General features: G+C 35.9%; 1 protein-coding gene across 1 annotated transcript in view; it reads right to left on the bottom strand.

The window, feature by feature from the left end:
- Positions 1-17,423, bottom strand: part of LOC129250253 (uncharacterized) — a 51,959-nt gene extending 34,536 nt beyond the window's left edge. Inside the window, exons 1-2 of the mRNA XM_054889892.1 lie at positions 17,374-17,423; positions 16,948-17,291 (exon numbers count right to left, since the gene is read on the bottom strand). Coding sequence (XP_054745867.1) covers positions 16,948-17,291; positions 17,374-17,423 — 394 coding nt within the window. The remainder of the gene's footprint in view (positions 1-16,947; positions 17,292-17,373) is intronic.
- Positions 17,424-27,535: the final 10,112 nt, after the last annotated feature.

Here is a 27,535-nt window from a genome sequence, read left to right as displayed (position 1 = left end):
GATAATTCGGCACATTAACGGCATAGAACCTCAATTATGCCTCAGCGTCATCGAAAATTTGAACCTTCGGATGGAGGTGTGCCGCGGCGGCCATTTGGCCGATATTTTGTTTCGTACGTAATTGAGCCTAAATTCCTAAAAAAATTGTATTTTATTCAAAATCAACACCGGCCCTTGAAACCACGCTTATACCACCACGTTATGTATTCGTAGCAATAATCGAACTCATGACTGCCATGGTTCGTGCTCCTCTTTTTGTCCACACTCTTCCCAGGTGACCCAAATTGCCAAATATTTTGCATTACGATTTTTGCTTGAACGAGCTAACCTGATTGCTTTGCCGTCCAGGAAATTGCATGCAGCGCATTGTTAGAGTTTGTCGGCCAATTGCGCCGTGTATATGCTTGACTTGCAATGTCAAGTCGATAATCTTTGATCCGTATTCACGCTATGCAGCCCCAATCGCAATTGGGTTTTCGTTGACGAAACGCAAAAAAAATTTTGTTTGAAATAAAATTTCCGAATGGTGGAAAATAAGCAGCACCAAAAGAGCGATTCCCATATCGCCACAAAGCTATGATAGATACATCGCAAAACTGTTTGTACTTGTCGAGTAGATGAACACAATTGCACGTAACGCAATAAAGTTGTGAGCTTGAGGCCCAAGCACTCTTTTCTTAAACTGGTTATTAATAACTTTAACGACATTCGTGGGACTACTTACGGAGACGACTTGATCGCGCCCATCACCAATTTGAAAAGCCATTAGTCGAACTCGCCGCTGTCAGCGTGAATCAGCGAGATCTTATATCGACCCCACTCCAGTTTCATCATTTCAAATCAATGGCTAAGTTGCAAAGGAGCTCAGAAGGTAACATCGGGTCATTCAAGTAAGCGGAGAAGCCAATGGCTTTCACAGTGGAGCAGTAGTTTTATTCCGCAGGTAGGAATTGAATTAGGTTTTTTCTTTTTCTTTATTTGCAAATTCTTAATACAGAATATGTATAAACAATCACAGTAATACATTTTAAATTGATTTTACTACAAATATGATAAATAATTTTTTTTCTTTTTTTTCATTTAACAAAACTATAAAATATTATTATACTTTGAAAAAAAAAGAAAATAATATCTGAAATTCATTAATAAAGGGAAAGTAAAAATAATATAAACATAACAAAATTTTATACATTGTCACTGTCTGACAATAAACGCATACGTTTGCGTAAGACCATAATATCACTGCCATCTGCTAGAATTATTTTGTTCATCATCTTGTGAACTTATTTCTGGATTATCATCTCTAGTTTTGGGAAGGAAATCAGTTATTAACCCTAGAAAGATAACCTACGTTACAGAGGCGCCTGCGAAATAAACATATTGCTTTGTTTTTTTATTAGTCGCGTGTATTAACTTGTCCTTCTCGCTCAACTCAGTCGTCGGTCTACCCTGTCGCGGGAGGGTTGTGTCTATACTGTAAGTACCATAGTTCAGCGGCTATGACCAGTTGATGCGCTCGCGAGGCGTATGGTTATCTCTTATTTTATGGTTTTATGGTTATTTTTTATTTTTCTGTTTTAACGTTTATATTATATATTTTCGTTTTAGCAAACATTCTTTACGCAGATATCATGACGAGCAGAAGGGTACTGGCAGAAGATGAAATATGTTCCATTTTGTGTCGAGAAGAAGATTTGTCACAGCCTGTACCCTCAGAGCCCGCTGGAAGTTCAGAGCGTGACCATCGTATAATTGTTCCTGCTGGCAGAGTGATCAGAGGTAAAAAAAGAAGTTGCTGGTAGTAGACCAGACTAAGGGTCGAAGTCATGGTAGAACATCTGCCATTAATATAATTCGCACAAATAGAGGTCCAACACGTATGTGTCGAAATATATTTGATCCACTATTATGTTTTGATTCGTTCGTCACCGACGAAATAGTTGAAGAGATTGTTCGGTGAACAAATGTTGAAATCTGAGTTAAACGTGGCGCCTTCGCGAACCGTAGCACGTTCAAATATACAACCTCTACATAACTTCGAGCTTTGATTGGTATCCTATCCTTGAGTGCAGTAATGAAAGACAATCATTTATCAGGTGATGAGCTGTTTGATAGTTCTTTTTCGGGAACAAGGTATGTAGCAGTAATGAGCAGGGATCGTTTTGATTTCCTTATTAGATGTCTCAGGATGAATAATAAGTCTTTACGGCCCCTTATTCGGCAAGAAGATCCTTTTATTCCAGTCAGAAAAGTTTGGGATCTGTTTATAACTCAATGCACACTGAACTATTCACCGGAAGAGCATGTCAAAATCGATGAACAATTACGGGGATTTCGAGGAAGATATATAATAAACCGAATAAATATGACATCAAAATTATAATGATGTGAGATATTGCAACTAAGTATATGTTGAATGCAATACCATATATCGGAAGAGCCACAAATACCAATGGACTCTCGATCTATTCATGGAACAAATCGCAACATAACTTGTAATAATTGGTTCTCCTCGGTACCTCTCGCGAAATCACTTCTTCAGGCACCGTACAACTTGACCCTTGCTGGCCCTATAAGATCTAATAAACGCGAGATCCCTGAAGAGTTGAAAAACACCCGATCTCGACCAATAGGCACATCAATGTTCTGTTACGATGAATGTTTGACACTAGTGTCATACAAGCCGAAGCCCTCGAAGATGGTTTATCTGTTACAATCGTGTGATGAAGAAGGTGTCATCAACCCAACAACCGGCAAACCTGAAATAATAATGTATTACAATCAGACTAAGGGCGGCGTTGACACATTTGGTCAAATGTGCTCAACATCGTCCTGTTCGAGAAAAACGAATAGATGGCCAATGACCATGTTTTATGGCATACTAAATAGATTTGAATTTATCAATTCATATGCCATTTACTGTCACAATGTTCTAACAAAACGTGATAAGCCTTTGAATCGGAGAGAATTCATGAAAAAACTCAGTACTCAACTGACTGCACCGTGGATGACGCAAAGACTGGAAGCACCCACTTTGCCAAGGCATGTGCGAAGCAACATTCAAAATATTCTTCCAAAATCTGCTCTATAGGCTTCCACAGATGATGAAGAACAATCCTCAGCCAAAAAAACGGCGTTATTGCAGTCTTTGCACGTCTAAAAAGAAAAGAATGTCAAAGATGACCTGTGCCAAATGCAAAAAGACAGTTTGTGGTGAACACAAGAAAGACGTTTGTCATGACTGTCTTTAAAGAAATTTTTTATAATATTATAGTTTTTTTTACACTGATTATATAATATTATAGTCTACTAGTTTGTAAGGATAAAACACTATTTTTTGTGATATTTTACGGGATTTGTTACCATAAACTGTAGACTGTTGATTTTTGTTAATTTTTCATAGAGGTCTAGTGATTTAAGTTTAAACTTACTTAAAATATAAAAAAAGTAGTATAAATGTATTTTATTTTTACAATAATGCCAAACCTTTAACATGACTAGATTAACTTAAATAAATATCCATTGTTAGTATAAAATTGAAATAGAGAAGCATGCGCCTCTGAAGCGTATGGGTGTCTTTTAGGTACGTTGTCATATGGTTATCTTTCTAGGGTTAAAGAGTGTGTTTGATTTCGTGATAAGCCGTTATAAAGTTCCCTGTAAGATATTATTAATGATTCCAGTTCACGTCGAAATTTTACAGCTCGTTCTTCATCAGGATCATGTTGTTCAAAATGATTACCTAATTTACTGGCAAGATTAAATAAATAAATAAATAATTGGCGCGTACACTTCTGTTAGGTGTTTGGCCGAGCTCCTCCTCCTATTTGTGGTGTGCGTCTTGATGTTGTTCCACAAATGGAGGGACCTACAGTTTCAAGCCGACTCCGAACGGCAGATATATTTTTTTTTATGAGGAGCTTTTTCATGGCAGAAATACACTCGGAGGTTTGCCGTTGCCTGCCGAGGGGCGACCGCTATTAGAAAAATGTTTTTATTAATTTTGCTTTCACCGAGATTCGAACCAACGACCTCTCTGTGAATTCCGAATGGTAATCACGCACCAACCCATTCGGTTACGGCGGCCAAGATTAAGACGTTCTTTAATTAGAGTTGCACTTATCATCATTATCGCTACGTTCTCTGTCTTGATGAGTCTCAAGGGTGGGGTCTATAATTTCATTTTCGTTTAAGGTTGTATCAGCTAAAAATTTCCATATATCGGCAAATCATAGATAGATCATCGAATCCATCTCTAACAATTGTATGTGCCAGCGTTGTAACGTGAGTAAAAGCAGCGTTATTATGAATGACAGGATCATGATCTCTGCTTTTGACACATTCTGGCCAAATATTTTTCTAACATAAGTTCTAGGTTGATGGCTTTAAGTCAGCTAACGTTAACCCAACTTGATTAAAGCAGTCCATAATATTTTCCATATTATTTTCCACATATCAATGACTGTTAAATCCCCTTTATAGTCTATTTTGTCTACGTATTAGAATGAATGTTTTATGTAATATAGTACGTTTTACAAGTAGCAAAGACCCCTTGGTCTAACGGTTGTATTAAGGATGTAGTGTTAGGCGGCTTAATGCAAAATTGCACATTTGGTGCACCAAGGCTGGATGGCTAGATTGTCTAGAATTAAAAGAACTTTAAATTCGAGACATTCTGCATTCATGTACGCTCCATTCTGAAATTAAGTATTCCTGGAACCATTCTGTTCCATGTCCAGTTATTTGTCAATTTATTGAAATCTACACTTTATATAGAGCTTGGTCTTAAAGCACGATTTACTAGCAATGGTTTTAACATACATACGTTCTGCTGAAGCATTGGAACCAAACAGCAATGTTGCACGGCCCTTTGCTACTTTAAACCATCGGCAGTTTTCTACCATTTTGCAACATAAGTTCTGCTCGGCATTTTTTTTTCAAAAGATGCCACTTTCATTTACATTCCAAACTTGACCTGGGGTGTATCTTCCATCTTCAATAAGTTGTTCAGGAAAGTTTTGTGGCAGAAAATTTATCTGCAGACGCAGTTTCTCCCTCAATTTTTATATTATAAAGAGCATGTCGTTTAAGAAAACCTGCCATCCAACCTGTTGCTTGTTTCGACTGAGATGAAGTGACTGGCTCAACTTCTTTAATATGTTTGTAGATTCTTAATGCAGTTTGCTTAATCCTACATGAATTCTCACCACCGTTCCGTTATGTAGTATCGTAGATCGTTGGCATGGGATTTTGGATTGTTTCGGTAGAGTCGCGTCTGCTGATTACTCTCTCACCATACAGTGTTGCCAAACAGTAAATTTCAAAATCATTTACCAAATAAGCTTTGAAAAAATTTAGTTTCTATTAAAATAACTTAAAAACAATGTTGAGTAATGTTAATTATGGACAAATTATCTATTTGCTTTTGGTGGTTTTTGACTTTGGCATATTATACAATGAAAAATTGTAACTGGTAACGCGGATATGTGTATGCAACATTGTGTCGACATAAGCAAACACAGGCATACCTACAAACCGATGTATTGTGTAAATATGTAACTACAAGAACGCAGTTGTTTTCTAAGGGATAAGTTTTGCTCAATTTTGTGTATCCACGGAAAAGGACTGCGATACCAGAGAATGTTAATGCAGTGAGAAGGAGCAAATGTTAAATGAGCTTTTTTCGAGTTCTTATTTGTAGATTCATAATAAGGGATTTTCAAATTCAACTTTCCTCACTAGTGGGGAATTGCAGATATTTACCCCGCGAGTGACGCGTGTGGAGGGTTTCTATATTTACTTACCACGCTAGGACAGGAATTCAGATTTTTTCTGCGTTTACCAAACTACTAAGGAAGTTCATAAGATTTTTCGGCACACTACTAAGGAAATCGACTTATTTCATGCCCACAGCGAAGCGAATAAATTTGCGATTAAGAAGGCCGTGCGGCAGTTAATTTGTGGTGCAGAAGCTAAAGTCGGCGGAATTATTCGTTTTGTTTTTTGGCACGTATTTAATTCAGGTTCAAGTCCTGAGGTCATATTTTTTTTTGGCACATTTTTTTTTTACAATTCAAACCAGGAAAGTTTGGTAAAATTTTTGAGTTTATTTTAATTAAAATTTCTTGAAAATACTGTTTTTTTTGTATTTCATAAATGGAAATTTCTTTTCGGTATAAAATAGTTCATACTGGATATGACCTGATTTTTATATAAATCAATCAAAACAGAAAATATGTACATATGTCTTTAATCTCTTTCATTAAATCCAAATTATATTGATGAGAAAATATCATTCTAATATCCGTCCAGAAAGCCAAACGCGCATACACAGATACATATGCATATAATTACGCATACAAACTTTCAACTAACGCAGAATATGTCCATATAAAACTGCGAATCGAATAAATGAGTGATTTAGAAAAGTTCATTATTAATTATAGTTTAGCGCAATCGTGAAATACGTGTTGTGTATGCAGTACATCGTCCCGTATTTGACTCAGGTTCAAGTCCCTTAGATATTTTTCTTTGTTCGATATTTTTATTTAATTTTTTATATTTGGTTTAATTAGAATTGATTTAAAATAGTGTATTCAGGTTTTTCTAATACCAGTTATTTAGAAATTTATTTTCTATATAACAGTATTCATACTTCTTTTGAAGTAATTTATATGTAAAACAGCCATAAAGGCAATCATATGAATATGCATTCCTATATTTAATCTCTTCAGTCAAATCTGAACTACTTACATACACATATTGATGAGAAAATATTCTCCCAGCAAAACCTGCGTGACCGAAACTCTCACACAATTACACTTTTTTATATGTTACAAACACATATGCACTCGTATTTCTTTGGAAATCGACTTTTTTTTTTGATGCTCCGTCCCCTTTGGAAAAGGTGTAAGCAGTAAGCAAACTTCATTCATATATTTTTTCTCATTTTTGCATCAATAGAAAAAAAAAACAAAAAAAAAACGGCAAGTGGCTGTCAAAGCAATAACTCAAAAAGATATCTTTTCTCTCTTTTTGATATCAAAGTAGGCCGAGAATCAAATTGTCAACCTTTGGCAAATATGTAAGCAGTAAGCAAATTTCATTCATATATTTTTGCTCATTTTTAAATCAGTCAAAGTAAACAAACGCCGTAGCCGAGTGGGTTGGTGCGTGACTGCTATTCAGAATTCACAGAGAAAACGTCAGTTCGAATCTCGGTGAAAGCAAAAATTAATAAAAACATTTTTTAATAGCGGTCGCCCATCAGCAGGCAATGGCAAAACACCGAGTGTAATTCTACCATGAAAAAAATCTGCTCATGAACATATCATAAAACAAAATGAAATAAATGTATAAAAAAAAAAAAAAATTTTTTTTGTGATTCGAACCAAGGATTTCGGATCGGAAGCCCACATTGCTAGCCGCTGGGCTATCGCGCTGTGCTGTCGCCGCTGGCCTAAAAGTTGTTTTGTTCGTCGCTACGTTTATATGAAACTGGCACTGGCAAACGAATCCATATGTATGAAAGGGATAAAAAATCACACGTACACAAAAAATTTGGCACAATTTTCCCAACGACCTTAACAAAGTGATTGTAAAGGGGCGGGGCTAGTGACAGTTTAACGACCACGCGTGGCGGTCATGTGCAGGGTAACCTGACCACCACTCTTCTTGCTGGGCTAATACCCATGGATGCATCCAGAAAGCCAAACGCGCATACACGCATATGTATACAAATATATACAACCCAGCAAAACCTGCGTGACCGAAACTCTAACACAATTACACTTTTTTATATGTTACAAACACATATGCATGCAGGTTTTGCTGGGGCGTGACCGCAACTCTAACACAATCGACTTTTTTTTGATGCTCCGTCACCTTTGGAAAATGTGTAAGCAGTAAGCAAACTTCATTCATATATTTTTTCTCATTTTTGCATCAATAGAAAAAAAAACAAAAAAAAAAACGGCAAGTGGCTGTCAAAGCAATAAATCAAAAAGATATCTTTTCTCTCTTTTTGATATCAAAGTAGGCCGAGAATCAAATTGTCAACCTTTGGCAAATGTGTAAGCAGTAAGCAAACTTCATTCATATATTTTTCCTCATTTTTGCAACAGTCAAAGTAAACAAACGCCGTAGCCGAATGGGTTGGTGCGTGACTACTATTCAGAATTCACAGAGAAAACGTCAGTTCGAATCTCGGTGAAAGCAAAATTAATAAAAACATTTTTCTAATAGCGGTCGCCCATCAGCAAGCAATGGCAAAACACCAAGTGTATTTCTGCCATGAAAAAAATCTCCTCATAAACATATCATAAAACAAAATAAAATAAATGTATAAAAAAAAATTTTTTTTTGTGATCCGAACCAAGGATTTCGGATCGGAAGCCCACATTGCTATCCGCTGGGCTATCGCGTTGTGCTGTCAGCGCTGGCCTAAAATTATTTTGTTCGTCGCTACGTTTATATGAAACTGGCACTGAAACGAATCCATATGTATGAAAGGGATAGAAAATCACACGTACACAAAGTTTTTGTCACGATTTTCCCAACGCTCTTAACAACGTGATTGTAAAGAGGTGTGGTTAGTGACCGTGTAACGGTCACGCATGCCGGTTACGTGATCGGTAACCTGACCGGCACTCTTCTTGCTGGGAAACCTTCAACGAACGCAAAATGTATGCATATAAAAAACAACAACTGCGACCGTCTTCTTGTCCGGCAGTGAAAAGATGGGATATGTATACCCTATGAGCAAAAAGAACCGGGAAGGTGATGTTGACGGTTTCCTTCGATTGCCAAAGCATAGTCCACCATGAGTACCTTCCATCGGGCCAGACAGTCAATAGAGAATATTATTTATCCGTTTTGAAACCTTAGAGAGATGCTGTGTGTTGCAAACCGCCGGAAATGTGAGCAAACAATTCTCAGATTTTGCATGATCATAACGCGCCATCGCACTCATCAAAGATAATACAAATCGGCCTGCCGGGGGTGTTTGAAGGACTGGGTTAAACGTTGGCACATGTGTGTTGCTTCAGACGGGTCATATTTTGAAGGAGATAATATAAATTTGCTTTAAATTTAACTCTGTTTTGTTTAATTTAAACATTCCCGGTACTTTCTGATCATAAGTACATATATGCGGCTTTGCGGACAGCAATGTGTGATTCGCTGGAAGTCGCATTAACTCGCGACTGTCGCACAGTTAGAAGACATATTTACATACATATAAGGGTGCATACATACATACGGAGCCGCGGCCACTCGACATGACAAAAATTTAAGATTTATCAAATATTGGCAAATAATTCCACGCGAAATATTCCAATATTGACTATTTTCGAATGGTCGCGAAAATTGGCATATGGGCGGCTCATTTTATGAATGAAATTGAAATATGAGCTCTAACTTATGAATGAACTTTTTGTTTTTGTACTAAATTGTCAGCGCCGTCGCTGATAGAATCATGGCCGCTGTGACTGCGTCTACGAATGTATTTTGTTTTTGTAGTCGCTAGGCTTAGATTTTAGCTTTGGGCGACATGCGCATGTGAGGTATGTGTTTTTGTTGTGTTCTAGAACATTTTAGAATGTGTGGTGGCAAAGCGGCCATCGCGCTTGCTGTTGCTTTTGCGTCTATCAAAGTATTGTGTTTTTGTAAGTATAATATTAGGAATATCGACTGGTGAAAGACAAAAGTACACGGAAGCAAGAAGGGAGCGCTGTGCTCGCGCATATATGCATGAATGTATGAACGTGCATGGAAGTAGTAACATATGAATACAATTATTTTGTAGGAAGTTTAGAAGGCAAGTAGGTATACTCGTATATGTATGTATATATGCTAGGACATAAAGTGGGTATATATACATACATAGAGCAGAATTGTTTTTGCACTTGTTAGGAAGAAACTCGTTCACTAGTGCGTATGTTTATTTGATTTCTTGTAAGAATGTGATGTGCTGTGACATGTGTACATACATAAGTCAAGGTTATTTGGGCATACTTGCATATGTGATATGATGTTCTTGCGCTTGTGCATTATTGTTTTTCATATACAAATGTACATACATACATATGTATGTAAATGCTGTCGAATACATAAACTATAAATTGACATACAATATAAAATAAGTGTTGATTTATCTTAAACCGTTTTATTTTCTGAATGCAAATACCTCCTATTGACATGTACATACATATTATGTACTTATGTATATTATCATATACCATCATTTATTTACATATAAAGTATACGTTCATTTATGTGCATAAGTGTGTAATGAAAAACTTCATGAATTACTTTCAGAACTTTATTAAAATTTATTCGCGTCGCGCGCATGCACAAAACCTTTTGTTCACAACGCAGGCGCATAAATAAACGCTTTGCGTATTTATCCTCCCCACGTGATTCGCCTTCAATTCTCGGTGGAAATTTTTTTTTATTTTCGTTTTTAAATTTTTTTTTTAATGTAATCGTAAAAAAATTTGTAATAAATTTTATGTATCCGCTTATCATTTCAAAAGTAACAAAATGGTAAAAAAATAAGCAGTCGAAGAAATAAACGCACCGCCTATTTTTCCTCGCCACATGTTAGACTCGAGTTCAATTCCCGGCGCAAACTTTTTTTTATACATTTTTTTTTAAATCGTTTTTTTTTTAATGTAATTGAAAAAAAAATTATGTAATAAATTTTACGTATTCGCTTATTATTTCAAAAATACGAAAATAGTAAAAATTTAATTGGTTTAATGTCGAGGTGATTAATGTGTTGTGTGTTGAGGTGAAAGATGTGTGGTGTTTCTAATTTTTGTGTGGGCAAAAGTCAGTGAGGTGTCTATAAACCCGGTGTGCTAAATTCCCTTACTTCAAATCTTTCAAATCTCAATTGTACTAAAAAAAGCTCACAGTAACATTTGCACCTTCTCATTGCATTAACATTCTCTGGCGATACGTTGGCGAGTGTGAGCACCAAAATATGACCCGTCTGAAGCAACACACATGTGCCAACGTTTAACCCAGTCCTCCAAACACCCCCGGCAGGCCGACATGGCCTTCAGCTCCTTCGTCGTATTCTCTTTGATCTTTTTGATCGGTGCGATGGCGCGTTATCATCTCGCAAAATCCAAGAATTGCTTGCTCACATTTCCGGCCGTTTGCAACATACAGCATCTCTCAAAGGCTTCAAAACGGATAAATAATATTCTTTATTGACTGTCTGGCCCGATGGAAGGTATTCATGGTGGACTATGCCTTGGCAATCGAAGAAAACAGTCAACATCACCTTCCCGCTTCTTTTTGCTCATAAGGTATACATATCTCATCTTTTCACTGACGGACAAGAAGGCGGTCGCAGTTGTTGTTTTTTATATGCATACATTTTGCGTTCGTTGAAGACTTGTATATATGTATATATATGTATATATATTTATATACATATGCGTGTATGCGCGTTTGGCTTTCTGGATGCATCCATGGATATTAGAATATTTTCTTATCAATATGTATATGTAAGTAGTTCAGATTTGACTGAAGAGATTAAATATAGGAATGCATATTCATATGATTGCCTTTATGGCTGTTTTACATATAAATCAATTCAAAAGAAGTATGTATAACGTTATATAGAAAATAAATTTCTAAATAACAGTTATTAGAAAAACCTGAATACACTATTTTAAATCAATTCTAATTAAACCAAATATAAAAAATTAAATAAAAATATCGAACAAAGAAAAATATCTAAGGGACTTGAACCTGAGTCATATACGGGACGATGTACTTCATACACAACACGTCTTTCACGATTGCGCTAAACTATAATTAATAATGAACTTTTCTAAATCACTCATTTATTCGATTCGCAGTTTTATATGCACATATTCTGCGTTAGTTGAAAGTTTGTATGCGTAATTATATGCATATGTATCTGTGTATGCGCGTTTGGCTTCCTGGACGGATATTAGAATGATATTTTCTCATCAATATAATTTGGATTTGATGAAAGACATTAAAGACATATGTACATATTTTCTGTTTTGATTGATTTATATAAAAATCAGGTCATATCCAGTATGAACTATTTTATACCGAAAAGAAATTTCCATTTATGAAATACAAAAAAACAGTATTTTCAAGAAATTTTAATTAAAATAAACTCAAAAATTTTACCAAACTTTCCTGGTTTGAATTGTAAAAAAAAAATGTGCAAGAAAAAATATATGACTTCAGGACTTGAACCTGAATTAAATACGTGCCAAAAAACAAAACGAATAATTCCGCCGACTTTAGCTTCTGCACCACAATTTAATTGCCGCGCGGCCTTCTTAATCGCAAATTTATTCGCTTCGCTGTGGGCATGAAATAAGTCGATTTCCTTAGTAGTGTGCCGGAAAATATTATGAAATTCCTTAGTAGTTTGGTAAACGCAGAAAAAATCTGAATTCCTGTCCTAGCGTGGTAAGTAAATATACATCCTACATACAGTTGCACATGTCCAAAGCATGGATAAGTTAGGTCAATTCCACATAATTGAAGTGTTTGACCTTGAGACTTATTGATTGTTATAGCAAAAGCAAGGCGAATGGGAAATTGAAATCGCCTAAATCAAAAGGCAAATCTGTTGAAATCATTGGAATGCGCGGAATCAAAACATCTTCACCTTTAAATTTGACTTTCAAAATTGTTGCTTCAATTACATTGTTCATTGTCCGTTTCACTGCTAATCTTGTCCCATTGCATAGTTTCGGCTGGTTGATATTTCGCAACATAATGATCACTGCGCCGACTTGCAATTGCAAACGATGTTTGCCACCACAGCCAGGCAAATTAAGTGAATTCAAAAATTCAATTGGATAACTCACTACAGCGTCGGGATTAGTGATTGAATCAATTGACTTATAGGTGACAACTTCACCTGGAATTTTAGTCAAAATACTGACATTGATTTCATTGGCATCGACATTTGTGGCAGCTAATATAGCTCTCTCGCTTAGCCAAACTTCATTTCGATAGTTTTGTGCAATATTTTGGAATACATTTTGCACTAATTGTACTCTTGATTCTGTTACGGTACAAAATTTAGTTGGAAGTGTGATCATGCCTGTATTCTTATCAATTGGCTTTCGTCCATTTCCAATTTGCAACAAATGTTCGGAAAATTCAGCAGCTGTTGGATCATTCTGTAACTGCACAGGAACATTAGTAGTAAATGTGAGTTTTTGAACATATCTCTACAGATTAGAAGATTTATGGCACGCTCTCAATTCATCAGCTGCTGTTGATTTGGGAATAATCGAATGATTGTCGAAAATCACCGGCCAATAGAATTAGTGCACCACCAAATATGTTTGTGTTATTTCGAAAATCTTTCAGTGTTCTATTTAGGGCTTCCAGTGATTTTTTAAGAGCCATCGTATATTCATCCCATACAATAATTTTACATGTTTGTAAAACCTTTCCCATTCCAGAATTTTTAGAAATGTTGCAAGTTGGTTCTTCATTTACTTGCATGTTTAATGGTAACTTTAATGCAGAATGTGCAGTGCGACCGCCGTCCAATAAAGTTGCCGCTATTCCAGATGATGCCACAGCCAATGCAATATTATTCTGTGATCGAATGGTGGCCAAAATTAACGACAACAAAAACGTTTTTCCAGTCCCACCTGGTGCATCTAAGAAGAATATTCCTCCTCTTTCATTTGCAACATTGTCTATAATTGTGTCATATGCCTGCCTTTGTTCTGTGTTTAATTTTGGTAGGTTTGTTGTTACAAATGAGTTCAGATCATTTCGATCATATTCTTTTTCACGTGTTAATTCTGCATTCGGACGATTTGGTGCGATCATACCTAACTCACTCAGAGTTTTATTTGCAATCATCAGGCAAAAGTCTTCGATTTTAATTAATGCCTCATTATATAATTCATCATCTGTATAATTAAAATTTGGATTTGCAGTAATGCGACGTACTTGATGTAGGATATCTTCTGTCATGTATTCTTGGTAAGTACTCCATAATTCTTTTGGGTTTGCTGGGAAACATGTAGTAATAATGATGGCAAATAGTGTTCTTATTTGGTGTGGAGAACTTGTTGCACATGCATCCATAAGAGTTGCATCCCACTGATTATCATTTTCGAGCAAATTCAATTCTTTGCATGCTTGCTGATAAGTACAACAAAGATGACCATTATTTCGTTTCAAACTTTCGAATGATCTTAGGCCGGGAATATCAACTAAGAGTAAACGTAAATAGAAACATTCCACTTTACTTGGATGCACAGTGTAAAGTCCTCCGATTGCATCACCCAAATGAACACCTGGATACCCATCTACAGGTATTCCTCGTTGCCTTCGTACCCAGGACCTTGATGATGCATTCCATGTATAATATTTAGGAACATTTGAATAAAGCAATGTTCTTGCAAATGAATCTGTTTCACATAAGTTGAAAAATGAGGTTAGTGTTGTTGCTGGTGGTCGTTCGGCCATTTGTTGAGCAGTATTTTTAGTGAAATAAACACTTTGTTCATTTTCTAAATGGACTGACAAATGAATAACAGCTGGATGGCGATCATGAATCGGAAATGATAATATTCTCCAAACTTCTTCGTTGCTACTAATGTATCTTCCCATTTGGTAATTAGTATAATAATTTCATCATTTCGATTTACAACTATAAATACTGTCATGTCACTTCCTTTATTGATATATTTGCTTATGTATTTGATGAATTTTACGGAGCTACAATATTCAACATTTATATGTTCGTTAAATGTTTTCGATAATAATTTGGAATACGGAACTATCCAACGGTTATCGATCTCCACATCTTGATTATTTATTTTCACAGTGACTGTTTTTCCATTATCTTCTGGTGATCTTCTACGGTACAATGGATATCCATCATTTCCCGTCATTGTTTCAGCAATTAATTGCCTTGGGTAGTTTTTTGAATATTTACCATCAACCATACATGGAGAATTTTGATTTAACGTACGACACGGTCCATGAATCATGTCTTTGGTTACAGTAGTATGTAATTCTGGATCTTCATTTATATCTGGAATTTCAGCACATATAATATGATCAATTTTATCTGTGGTTAGTTTTTGTTTTAACCAAATTAAAATATGCGCATGAGGCAAGCCTCTTTTTTGTCATTCCACAGAATACATGGAACATTGTACATCTCCGTAATCTTTATGTTTTACAATGAAATCCATTAGAGACTGTAGCTTTCGTCTAAACACTCTTGCAGTAATGTCATGCCTATCAGTAGCTGATTGTCCAGTATATTAATGATTCTTAACCCTAGGACTTATACCCAAGTAGAGGTGTGGCCAGTAGCTACTTTGGAGTGATGTAGCTCCTGTCATTTTTGAAGGAAAGACATTTTTCTTTATTATTTTCTTTATAAAATATTATTTTATTGATTATTTCTTATAACTAAATATGCAAACAAATTTAAATTATTCAATTGTCTTCATTATTTTCACAATTATTACATGTAAATGTATTTGAAGAATGCTGTGTGCATATTGGGCGCTGACATATTCTGCACATGTTACGCGTTCGTCTTCTGTGTTGGTCATGGATGTAGCAGAGAAAACAGCTGTTTCCTGCTGTTTTTTGGTTTTACACCAGCAGCTGCAGACGTTGATGGCCTATTGTCAGCACTTTCTTGCAAGGCCGTACTTATGAAACTCGCGACTGCAATTTTTGTGTTGAAGTTCCGCATCACTTGCTGATTCACCGACCGCTCTTCAATTATGGGCATAGACAGTTCCTTGGCGAGCTGGCGAAGAAATCTCTTACGCTTCGCATTGGTGCATCTGATGTTGGGATTATTCTCATAATATATGATGTACGCTGCCCATGCCGTCAAATCAATCATATTGAAGAATAGGGACAACGGCCAACGCTTTGTCATCCTTTGGCAAGTATATTCTCCAAGCAATTGGTCCATCACGTCGACTCCTCCTTTTGTCTTGTTATAAAACTCGATCATTTCTGGTTTGCCGCTTTCGCCAATGTGATCATCGTCATGCATTGGTGATAGTAATATAACTGCTTTGTTTTTTTCGGCACATAGGAGCATATGGATATGTTGGGCCTAAAACCGAATGTGCTTGACCTTTCTGCACGATCTTTGTGTGCCAACATCTCCTTTGGTATGTAGGGCTTATTTTTCCGCAGAGTTCCAACTGCCGTCAAATTCATGGATGACAAGCTTTCCAGTAGATTTAGGGATGTAAAAAAATTGTCCATCGTTATATTTCGGCCGTTCCATGAAAGCGGCTTACTAAATCCTTCACCACGCGTTCACCCTGGTTAGTTTCCCGTCCCATAGGTGCTTGGCCATTATATATTTATCCATACAGTGGATATGCGTTTTTGGCATCACATACCCACCACACTTTGATGCCATATTTTGCCGGTTTCGATGGGATGTATTGCGTGAAACGGGTGCGGCCACGATATGGAAAGAGCTGCTCGTCTACCGTTAGATATTCACTTGGCTTATATGTCAGCTCAAAGTTGTAGTTCATCATGGTCCACAGCTCGGATATTGGTGCAGCTTTGTCAGTTACCAAACGTTACCTTATAAACCGCAGTATGGCCTGAAAGCGGTTAATGCCCATTGACGCACGATATAATGGACAATTTTCCACCGACCACAAGTCCGGCACACATTCGGCATTGCTGCGGTTTGCGCCAATCATAATAAGTACTCCAATGAACGCATACATTTCGCTCAAAGTAACCTTCTTCCATGTTTTTGGTTCCGCCTCTGGATGTTTTGCGTTTAATTCCGCATATGTAGCTTCTGCTTTTTTGTTGGTGCAGCGTACCATAATATCCACCATTTCCGGATCATAAAACATTTATATGTATTGACTATTGATATCATAGTAGTTGATCTTGCGGGCCCACTTCGCTGTCGCAAAATATTTTGTTGCCTAGTTTGGCGTGCAAGTCGTGGCTGTGAGCTCCATATGGTATCATCACGTGCTACGAATTCAGCTGCACGCAAATTAATCTCCTCAGAATCATCTGCAGCATCAGATTCATTGTCAGATTCTTCGTAATCAGCCTCATCTACCTGGGCATTGTCAATTGTGTAATCAGGGTCTTCTACATCCGATTCAACCACGCCATCTGCTACTGCTACTTGTTCGCTTTCATCCCCTTCAGGGGAGGAAAATTCAAATAATTCATCATCTGAGATTACGTCAAACAGGTTTTGTATGTACTGCTCTTTTTCAGCGTCAGATAATCTATATAAAAATAAATCTATATAAAAAAAATAATTAATTTTTATTCCATTTATGAAATTATATTTGAGTTATTTGTATTTACCTCATATATTGATTTGGAGACAAATATTCCATGTTCCTTCTGCTATCCATGTTGTAATATTTTAAATTTTTTCTGACTTGTTATTTTCACAAATATAAATCAACTGCACACTTCAAAAGAACGCTTTACAATGAATATAAACTCGCAAAACTGCCGTTTATATAGCTGCAACCCTTAAGTTTCTGGAAGCATTTCTTACCTGCCAGGTAGTTGGATTATATCAAATGTTGTTTGTCAGCAAATTCTAGCAAGGGTACAATATAATGTTTTCTTCTAAATAATTAAGAGTGCGCAAAAAAGGTTGTATTCTAAAAATTCTAACAACAATAGAAATTATTGACTTCTTAGAAATAACTTAGAATGCGCGCAATTCTTAGAAGCAGGCTACAAATATATGTTTATAACTATTTAAAATGTTTGACAGTCAGCTACAACATTATATTAAAAAAAATAACTGGTTTCTCAGAAAAAATGAGAAGAAAACGAGTAAAACAGGCTACTACTGGCCACACCTGTACCCGGGTATAAGAAGTCGTAGTAAGAGTTGGGTATAAGTCCTAGGGTTAATATCATCCCATTTCGGATTGCATGTGAAAGTTATGAATAAGTCGGGTCGACCATAATTTCTGACATAACACATTGCATCTTGGGCGTATTCATGCATATGCCTTGGACTGCCTGTATACGATGAAGGTAATATTACCATTTGACCAATGTTATTAACGTTGGTATCGTTGTTAATTGCATTCGTAAATCTATGTATTCGTCACAGCGTAATTTTCTTTGGTTGAATCTAATGTAATTCAATCGTTCTGTTTCTATTTTCGCATACATGTCAACAATATACTGATGAAATAATTTACTTTACTTTATTTAAAATGTGATTCTCTTGATTTTCTCTTATCATGATTCTGTATGCATAATAATTCATTGCGCTTACAGTTTTATTTGTTTCTTGACCATTTGCTGGATTTATTTGTTTTATATCAATCGAATAACCATCTTCACCACGACAGAACATAAGAGGATATTGTAATGCATCATATTTTCGATGCGTTTCATTAATACGATGCAGTGTATCATTTCTTCTTTGCAAAACAATATCTCTTGGTTGAAATTCATCTCCAGATATAACAATTGCAACCTCGTTGCTTGAAGTTGGTTGATTGTACCTTCCACGATGTTCGCCGGCAGGCGTTTTATTTGCATCAATTTTAATTTTATGAATATCAGATGACAATCTTTCGAGTTAAGTGATATGCTTGCCCTTGAATCTGAAAAAAGCCATAATTTGTGTCCATAAAATCTAATGATTCATTAGATGTGTCAGCGAATGTTGTTGAACGTTAAAGATTATGTATTACCTTGAACGTTGGCATGAACTTATCGGTTATAATTATTCCAGCACCAAAAGATGTCATTTGAAAACATGAATTATATGTGGAAATTTTTTCAAGAAAATGTCTGGAATCGGGTGATGTTCCCGATAATAATGTAGCTAATGGCTCGGGCGGATATTGTATGTCTGGTAAACGAACTTTTTCTGCAGCGCAACACATGCCTGGTGTTTCAGTTTTGAATTTCAATGCTTGACGAAATCCGCAAATTTTATCCATACTTCCAACGACAACGTATTTGTGAGATGAATAATCAAGTTGTGGATTATATTGAACTGCTGCACCATTCAAATTTACAGAATTGATATTTATTGGCCGGTTTTGAGAACGTGGCCTAGTACGATCTCTTTGTTGACTTAATCTATCAGCATGATTTTCCTCACTTTCATTTTGTCTGTGATTTTGCACATTTCTATTGTGACGTGTATTACTTCCGATGTTAGCATGTCTTCTACCTCTTGGCATTTCTTTTATCGAATCAAAGTGGTCTTCTTTATGTCACTCTGAGCTCTTGATTGCTACTTTTCTTGTTTTTAAACTTGAATTCAAATTAACATACTGTTAGCGCCATCTTTTAAAAATATATTTGAACTGTGAGCACGCGTTGAAATGAAAATTATACAGAACAGAAATGGGAAATGATCAGCAAAAATAATATATATTTTTGAAAATTTTCTTGAAAATATCTACGGAAAGTGTGAAAACAATCTCTTCTCTTAAATATCTTAAGTAAAAACTTCTAAAATATTAATTATTTTTGCCGATTTCTTTTGTGTGTATTTTTCACACCATTTATTCACTGTTTCACTTGTTATCAATCATTTGCAAAATTAATATATATTTTGTAAATTTTTCGGGAAAATATCTTTGGAAAATGTGAAAACAATCTCTTCTCTTAAATATTTCTGACGCACTTTTTTTATCTCTTTGGTTGATGCCTGGAAACTGCTTCACTTGAACACTTTACCAAATAAAACACTTTCTTGTTAGTTTTAACACTTACTTTCACTATGCACTATTACTGATAACCTTTGGTAATCTTCTAAGAAATCGGCCTTGCTTAAGTACTTTTTTAGCGACGACCTGTTCAGGCTCGTTGAACTTATGGTTTTGCTTCGGTTATCCCGAAGTGTGGGTGTAAAGAAGAAGTATTTAAGCAAAGTGTTAAATTAGTCACAGCAGCATTGTGTTACGATTAATTATTGCAGGCGGTCAGCTACAGCTGTGCCTGCTAATTTGTATGTTTCTATTCTATGCGAATGCAGGCGTGCAGCCACTGCTGTATAAATATATGTATATGTATGTATGTTTGCATTCCATTGAAATGTATGTAATGGAATGAAAATTAAGACATAAATACTGCTGCGTTAACTTGTACATATGTGAGTAAAATGTACGCTCCATGCAACCGTTTACAATAACAACCACACGCGTAAAAAGAACGCTGCCTCATGTATACTGTGTGTTGACGAAGAAGTAAAGGAGATTTTAACCAAACATAGTTACAAACCTTCTCCACATGTGTCTCTTCAATGTGGCAAAGTTTGGTTAAAATCGGTTGAGCCATTCTCCGTAAAGTTCATCACAACGCGAAAAACGGCTGAATTTTTATATATATTATATAGAAGATATATAAAGTCTGTCTAAGGCATCTGTTAAAAAAAATTTCTTCATGGAGAAATGCTTCATTACCAGGCACACAGGAAGATGGCATATGGAAATATAAATATGTGAATTTATATATGTACATATGCGGCGGCGGTCTTACCACAGCAAAAATATTACGATTCGCTAAAAAATCCGGTTTCGCGGAATATAAGGAGTTCTGCGGGGGCTTAGCTGAAGGCCGCCGAACGGGTCACAGGATGCGGATAGTGAACGGCCTTTAGATATAAAGGTTAGCTGCGAATAAGTAAACTTACGAATAAGCAGTCCCGGACAATCAGCGGGTGTTGGACCACAGGTGTGGAAGGCCAAACAGTGGGCCTGAATTACAAAACTCCACAATGCCAAGCTCCACACTGACGAGGCGAGTTGGTGTCGCCTCAAAATAAGCATCGTGCCCACTAGCATCCCTAAGCAGTAACTTTTTAGGAGTTCCTGCACAAACAAATGGAAAACTATGAAACCCTTCAGAAGGCAACGGGAAATCACTAAAGTATTATCCCACGAAAATCATGCAAGTACAACCACAACAACGGCCTTCAGTCTCCGGCAAATCGAGGGGCTAAGCATCCTCGGAGGTAAAACAAAAAAACATCTTAGCATTGGTACGTGGAACGTCCGCAGTCTCTATGAGGCTGGAAAATTAAAAAACACAATTTTAGAAATGAATATATTGAATATAGATATTCTAGGAATAAGAGAAACGAGACTGTGGTGAATTCAAATCAGAGAACACAACAAATTTCTCTTCAGGAAATCAAAATACTAATCACAGAAATGGCGTCGGCATCATTGTTAAAGAACAGGTAGCTAAATGTGTTATTGCATTTATCCCTAAATCAGATAGAACACTTTTATTAAAAATTAATGCGAAGTCACTCATTATTAATATAATTCAAGTATATGCACCTACAGCAGATAAAAATATAGAAGAAATAGAAAATTTTTATGCCGACATTGATGAATTAATGAAACTTACCAAATCACACGAAATTAACATTACTCAAGGTGACTTCAACGCGAAAATCAGTGAAGGTTATGTAGATGGTATAGTTGGAAATTTCGGCCTAGGCGAAAGAAACGAAAGATGCGACCGACTTGTTCAATTTTGCCAAGACCATAATATGAAAATAACTAATACATGGTTCCATTTACCAGCGCGTAGACTATACACATGGAAAACACCTCAGGATAGCTACCAAAATATCGTTCGCAATCAAATTGATTTTATTCTTATTAATAAACGTTTTGGATCATTTGTTAATAAAGTTTCAACTTATCCGGGAGCAGATGTCTCATCAGATCACAATTTGTTATTATCAAAAATCTCTGCAAAATTATCTGTGATAAAAAAGAAACTAAAGCAACAAAAACTAGATTTAATAAAATTAAAAGAAGACGAAAATACTAAAAGTGTGCTAACAACCAAAATCAATGACGAGCTCCTCAGCATTGGGTTAAATTCTAACACTGAAAATGCGGAAAGATTGTGGGAACGTCTTAAAACGTTACTTAATACTCTTTCGTTGAACCATCTAGGTAAAAACGACATGAAATCAAAAACAAGTGGATAACAGATGAAATAATTACGTTAATGCACGAACGACGTACTTACAAAAATAAAAATCAAAATAGATACAGAGAACTTAACTATGAGATTAGACGCAAAATACGTGATGCAAAGATTGATTGGGTGAACAGCCAATGTGAAGAAATTGAAAGACTACAAAAACTATATGACGATTTCAATCTTCACAAGAAACTTAAAGAAACTGCCGGAATTTATCGCAAAAATGTATTTAATTTTTTATTGGATGACAATAATGAAGTTGTGTTAGATCTTTGTGAGAAGAAAAAAGTCTGGCAAACATTTATTCCCTTTTTTTCTATTAGTGTAATAGACCTGCGTATCAGTCAGCACCTATTGAAAACTTATCAGGACCTGTTATAATAAGAGACGAAATAAAAAATGCCATAAAAAGATCCAAGGATAAAAAGGCAACAGGTCCAGATGAGCTTCCTTCTGAAATCCTGAAATTAATAAATGACGAAAATATAGAAATCCTCGAAATAATTTTCAACTATACTCTGTGGGCAAAAAAAAAAATGTAAGGAGCCAAATCAGGCGAATACGGTGGTTGCGGAACGATATGCGGGGAATTTTTGGCGAAATAATCGCGAAGAACGAGTGCAGTGTGAGACGGTGCATTATCGTGATGCAAAAACCAAGAGTTGTTGGCCCATAATTCTGGTCTTTTTAGACGAATTGCTTCACGTAAACGACGCATAACGCTCAAATAATATTCCTTATTAACAGTTTGACCAGGTGGAAGGAATTCATAGTGCACCACACCACAAAAAACGAAAAAACTGTCATCATGACCTTTATTTTTGAACGACTTTGACGTGCTCTTTTCGGTATGGCCTCGCCTTTAGCACAATATTCGCTTGATTGGTCGGTTGCATTTGAACTTGTCCTGATAGGTTCATACACATCAACGCGACGACTTTTTTACAAGAAATTGAGAGTTTTCGGTACCAAACGAGATTTGACTTTTCGTAGGCCCAAATGGTCTTTCAAAATGGTTTTCACAGATCCTTCTGACATTCCGATCATATCAGTAAGGTCTTTAACAGTCAACCGACGATTTTTGAGCACTAACTCCTTCACTTTATTGATGTGTTGGTCATCTGTTGACGTCGATGGTCGTCCAGAGCGCTCCAAGTCATTAACACGTTCTCGACCCTCTTTGAAGTCTTTGTACCACTTATAAACATTTTTCTGCAGCATGGTCGAATCACCAAATGCCTTCTGCAACATGCTAAACGTTTCCGCTGCCGAAATTTCATTCCGCAAACAAAATTTGATGGCACTTCTCTGCTCAATCAAATCAGACATTGTAAAAATCGAAAAATGCACTCTTGGTCGTTTGGTAAACACAAGCGTAAATATATTACTGATAATGACATTCACATGAAAGTTGGCCCAGATGTTATTAACCGTGCTGCCAACACATGAAAAAAATTACTAAAGCGAAATTTTAATCCCGCGAAGTTTGACAAATAAATTTACCTTACTTTTTGCCCACAGAGTATTTACGACACGGGAAAATACCCACAATACTGGCTTAGATCTACTTTTATTGCGCTACCAAAGAAGAAATGTGCAAGGAAATGTTGCGATCACAGACTTATAAGCTTGATGAGTCATTCATTAAAAATTTGTTTGAAGATTATTCATAAAAGAATTTACAACAATCAGCAATGTGAGAAACACAATTCGGATTTAAAGAAGGCATGGACACACGTGAAGCGCTACTTTGTATTCAAGTATTAGTTGAAAATTGCAGAGACGTCCAAAAAAATGTGTTTATGTGTTTCATAAATTATGAAAAAGCGTTAGACACTGTTCAGCACGATAAGCTCATTGAGATTCTACAAAACATGGATATCGATACAAAAGAAATTCAATGTATACGCAATCTTTATTGGCAGCAAACTGCAGAAGTTAACATAAACAACGAAACTACAGACGCTATACCTATACTAAGAGGCGTTAGACAAGAATGTATTCTCTCACCATTACTATTTAACATCTACTCCGAAAGAATCTTTCAAGAAGCACTCCAAGGATTAGAAAGTGGCATTAAAGTTAATGGGACAAACATTAACCACATCAGATACCCTGACGACACAACTCATTTATCAGACAGTCTAAGTGGACTACAGGAGCTAGTCAATGTTGTTATGCGTTGCAGTAAAAACTTCGGGTTAAAAAATCAATATTAATAAAACTAAATATATGATTGTCAGCAGAAAAAACACCTATGTTGACACAAGCTTAACAATTAATGACATGCTCATAGAAAGAGTAAAAAATTTCTTATGAAATTCTTACTTAGGTTGATGGATTAACGAAAATTAGAATTCTTTAAAAGAAATAAAAGCTCGAATTGAAATTTGTAGGGCTGCATTTCATAAGTACAAAAAGGTTCTTAATAAGCATGACTTCAATATTACATTAAAAATTCGATTCGTTAAATGTTACTTGCTGTCTGTACCTCTGTATGCTATGGAGATATGGACCATTAAAACCACTGAAATGAATAAAATAGAAGCATTTGAAATGTGGATGTATAGAAGAATTCTAAGAATACCCTGGATAGATAGAGTAACAAATGCTGAAGTATTGCGTAGAATTCAACATGATCGATAATTACTTACCACCATAAAAAGAAGAAAAACTGCGTATATGGGTCATATTATGAGAAACGACAAATATCATGTACTTCAACTAATCCTGCAAGGAAAAATAGAAGGCAAACGAGGCATAGGCAGAACACAACTATCCTGGCTGAGAAATATAAGACATTGAACTGGAATCGACAATGTAGGAACTTTATTGGGAACAGCAAGAAATCGAGACCTTTATCATGAAATTATAACAAATTTATATTAAACGTAAAATATTTTTGTAATTCGATATTTAATTGTAATATATTATATATTGTATAAGTTGTATGATCGTCTATATTCGGAATCGAATTGGCAAATAGTCGCTGCTCAAAGTGCAGTCAGGATAGAAGAGATTGCCTCCAGAAGCCAATCTTTCGAGGGACAGGGTAGCATTTTTGGGAAGCTAACATCGTATTTCTCTGAATTTCGGACAGGTCACTCTATTCGCAAACTGAAGTTTGAGGGTCGTGCCGGGGCAATCTTCCGATAAGAAAGAGAGGAAAATCTGCACCAAAGCTACCACCTCTGTCCGAGCAGAAATTTTCTTTAAATCAGCCAATTTATCTATTTCCTTAAACTTGTCGAATATTGCTCGTGTTTTTCAGGCAGAAGTCTTTGCGGTCCTGCTGGCATGCAAATTACTGAGGGAGCGAGAGAGATATTAAAAGTTTTTTCCCGATAGTCAACTCTTCAAACTAGTCCCCCCTGAAAAGAGGAGATCAAATCTCTTGGGTGTGCAGGTAACATTTCTCTGATCTAGGTTCAAACATTGGAACATAGAAAGCAATTAAGCTGCGATATTTTCTTCAGTTCGCACTCTACGTAAACGTGTTGGTGGTTTGATGTCCAATAACGTAAATTTGGTTCTAAATTTAGTCACAATAGCTCGAATAATCGCTTCAGTGGGTCAATTAAACTGACCATAAAATGGAAGAAGCGCGCGATAAATTTTCCTAGCAGAACACGCATTTTTATAATAAAATTCAATGATTTGCAATATTGACTATTTTCGAATGGTCGAGAAAATTGGCGTATGGGCTGCTCGTTTTATGAATGAAAGTACTTTGCTCTTAGAACTATGAGCTCGAACTTGTCAATGAACTTTTTGATGATGAGTTTTTGTTGTACAGTACAATAGCTGAAACTCTTCAGCGCCGCTGTGCCTATTTTAGACTGTTCAGCACTATGGCAACTGGAATGATGGCCGCTACGGTTGCGCCAATTAATGCATTTTGTTCTTGTAGTCGCTAGGCATAGAATTTTAGCCTTGAACGACATACGCATTTAGAGGAATATAGTGAGTGTCCTGTGTGTGCGGTTATATGTACATATATGTATATTAATAAGCATTGTTTTGCTGGAAGTACAGAATACAAATATGTACGTACCAAGGCTAGGGTATCAAGTGTGCATACGCACATACAAATAAGTACATGCATATGCAAATGAGAATTGGTTTAGCATTTGTTAGGCAGGAATTTGATCTTTCGGATATTTACTCCCTAATTATAGGTCATGTTGCTTCAGTGCATACATATGCATGCAACACTATATTTATTAAAGATGTTAAAGAAGTTTTCTTTTATTTATTTTAATTTTAAAGTTTTATACTATCTATGTAATAAATGTAAACTGAAAAAAATTCGTTTGGCGAAGGAACAAATAAATGCATATTCAAATGTACATATATATGATAAGGCGATGCGTCGTGAGATAGGTCATTGTTGCTGCAGTTGTAACACTATACGAATTGAAGATGCAATTGAACTTTTGCACAAACATAACTAACATATTATATATATATTGATATACATATATTGTACATGTGTACATTAATATACCAAAACATTGGCATGCTCTATGAATTCTTGTCTAAAACTAATTTCGACTCGAAAAACTAGTAAATATTGTCATCAAATTTTTAAATTTACTAAAACGCACACAACAAAATATGAAGTTGTTTTATAATGTATTTTGTTTAAATTCTTCTTTTTAAATTAAATCAACAAACACTAAAGTTACTTTGATTTTAAATGTCGGGGCATATAATTCAAATATATGTATATTTGTATGTATACTTGATTGTACATTTCAGTTTGTTTGAAAATAGAAATTCAGTAAAATTACGTTTATCAAGGGAACATAGAAATGCACAAGCAAATTCCTTCCAAAATGCCGTCGGCTATTTGTCTATTTGATTTCATACAGAAACCAAAAACTGAACAGAGCCAGTGTACTTGTACATAGTTCACTGTAATCAGCTCTGTTAAGAAGTTCCCCGCTGTCGAGTTGAGCGAGGTGAGTCTTCGGGGGCTCACTTCATTTTTGACAATTCGCATTGATTGTATCTCGTGAGACTTCTCTACACATTAACGTTCTCTGGTGGAAGAGTAGGCGAAAGAAATAGAAGCAACCAAACACAAGAAATTATACGCACATGCACATACTTTCTTGCCACGGCGTCTTCCGCATAAAAACGGAAACAAAATGCATTTGGAGGATTTATATTAATTTGTGCTTTCACAATTTAACACGCGGCTTTTCCTTTTCATTAGTATGTTTAATTTAAATGCCACAAATCACAATACTACCAAGCCATTCACTGAATTTTCACAAACACGTAATTTTTCCTACTTTTGCTTGTTTTTTTTCGTTTATTTTGTATTGCGAAGGAAGCTGAGGTCAGACTTGTTCAAATCGCGAAAAATAAAGTAACTGTTTTGAATGGTGCCACCTAAGGAACTCAATTCGCATTATAATCAAAGCGAGTTGAATACAGAAGGTTATATATGTGTTTATAACCGCATCAAGCCAGGTTTAATACAGAAGGTCGTATTTGTATGTGTGTATAACCGCACATACAG

The sequence above is a fragment of the Anastrepha obliqua genome, chromosome 6 (assembly GCF_027943255.1).
Source record: "Anastrepha obliqua isolate idAnaObli1 chromosome 6, idAnaObli1_1.0, whole genome shotgun sequence".
NCBI classification, from domain to species: Eukaryota; Metazoa; Arthropoda; class Insecta; order Diptera; family Tephritidae; genus Anastrepha; species Anastrepha obliqua.
Note: the sequence above shows the minus strand (reverse complement) of the source record. Positions and strands in the feature narration are given on the sequence as shown.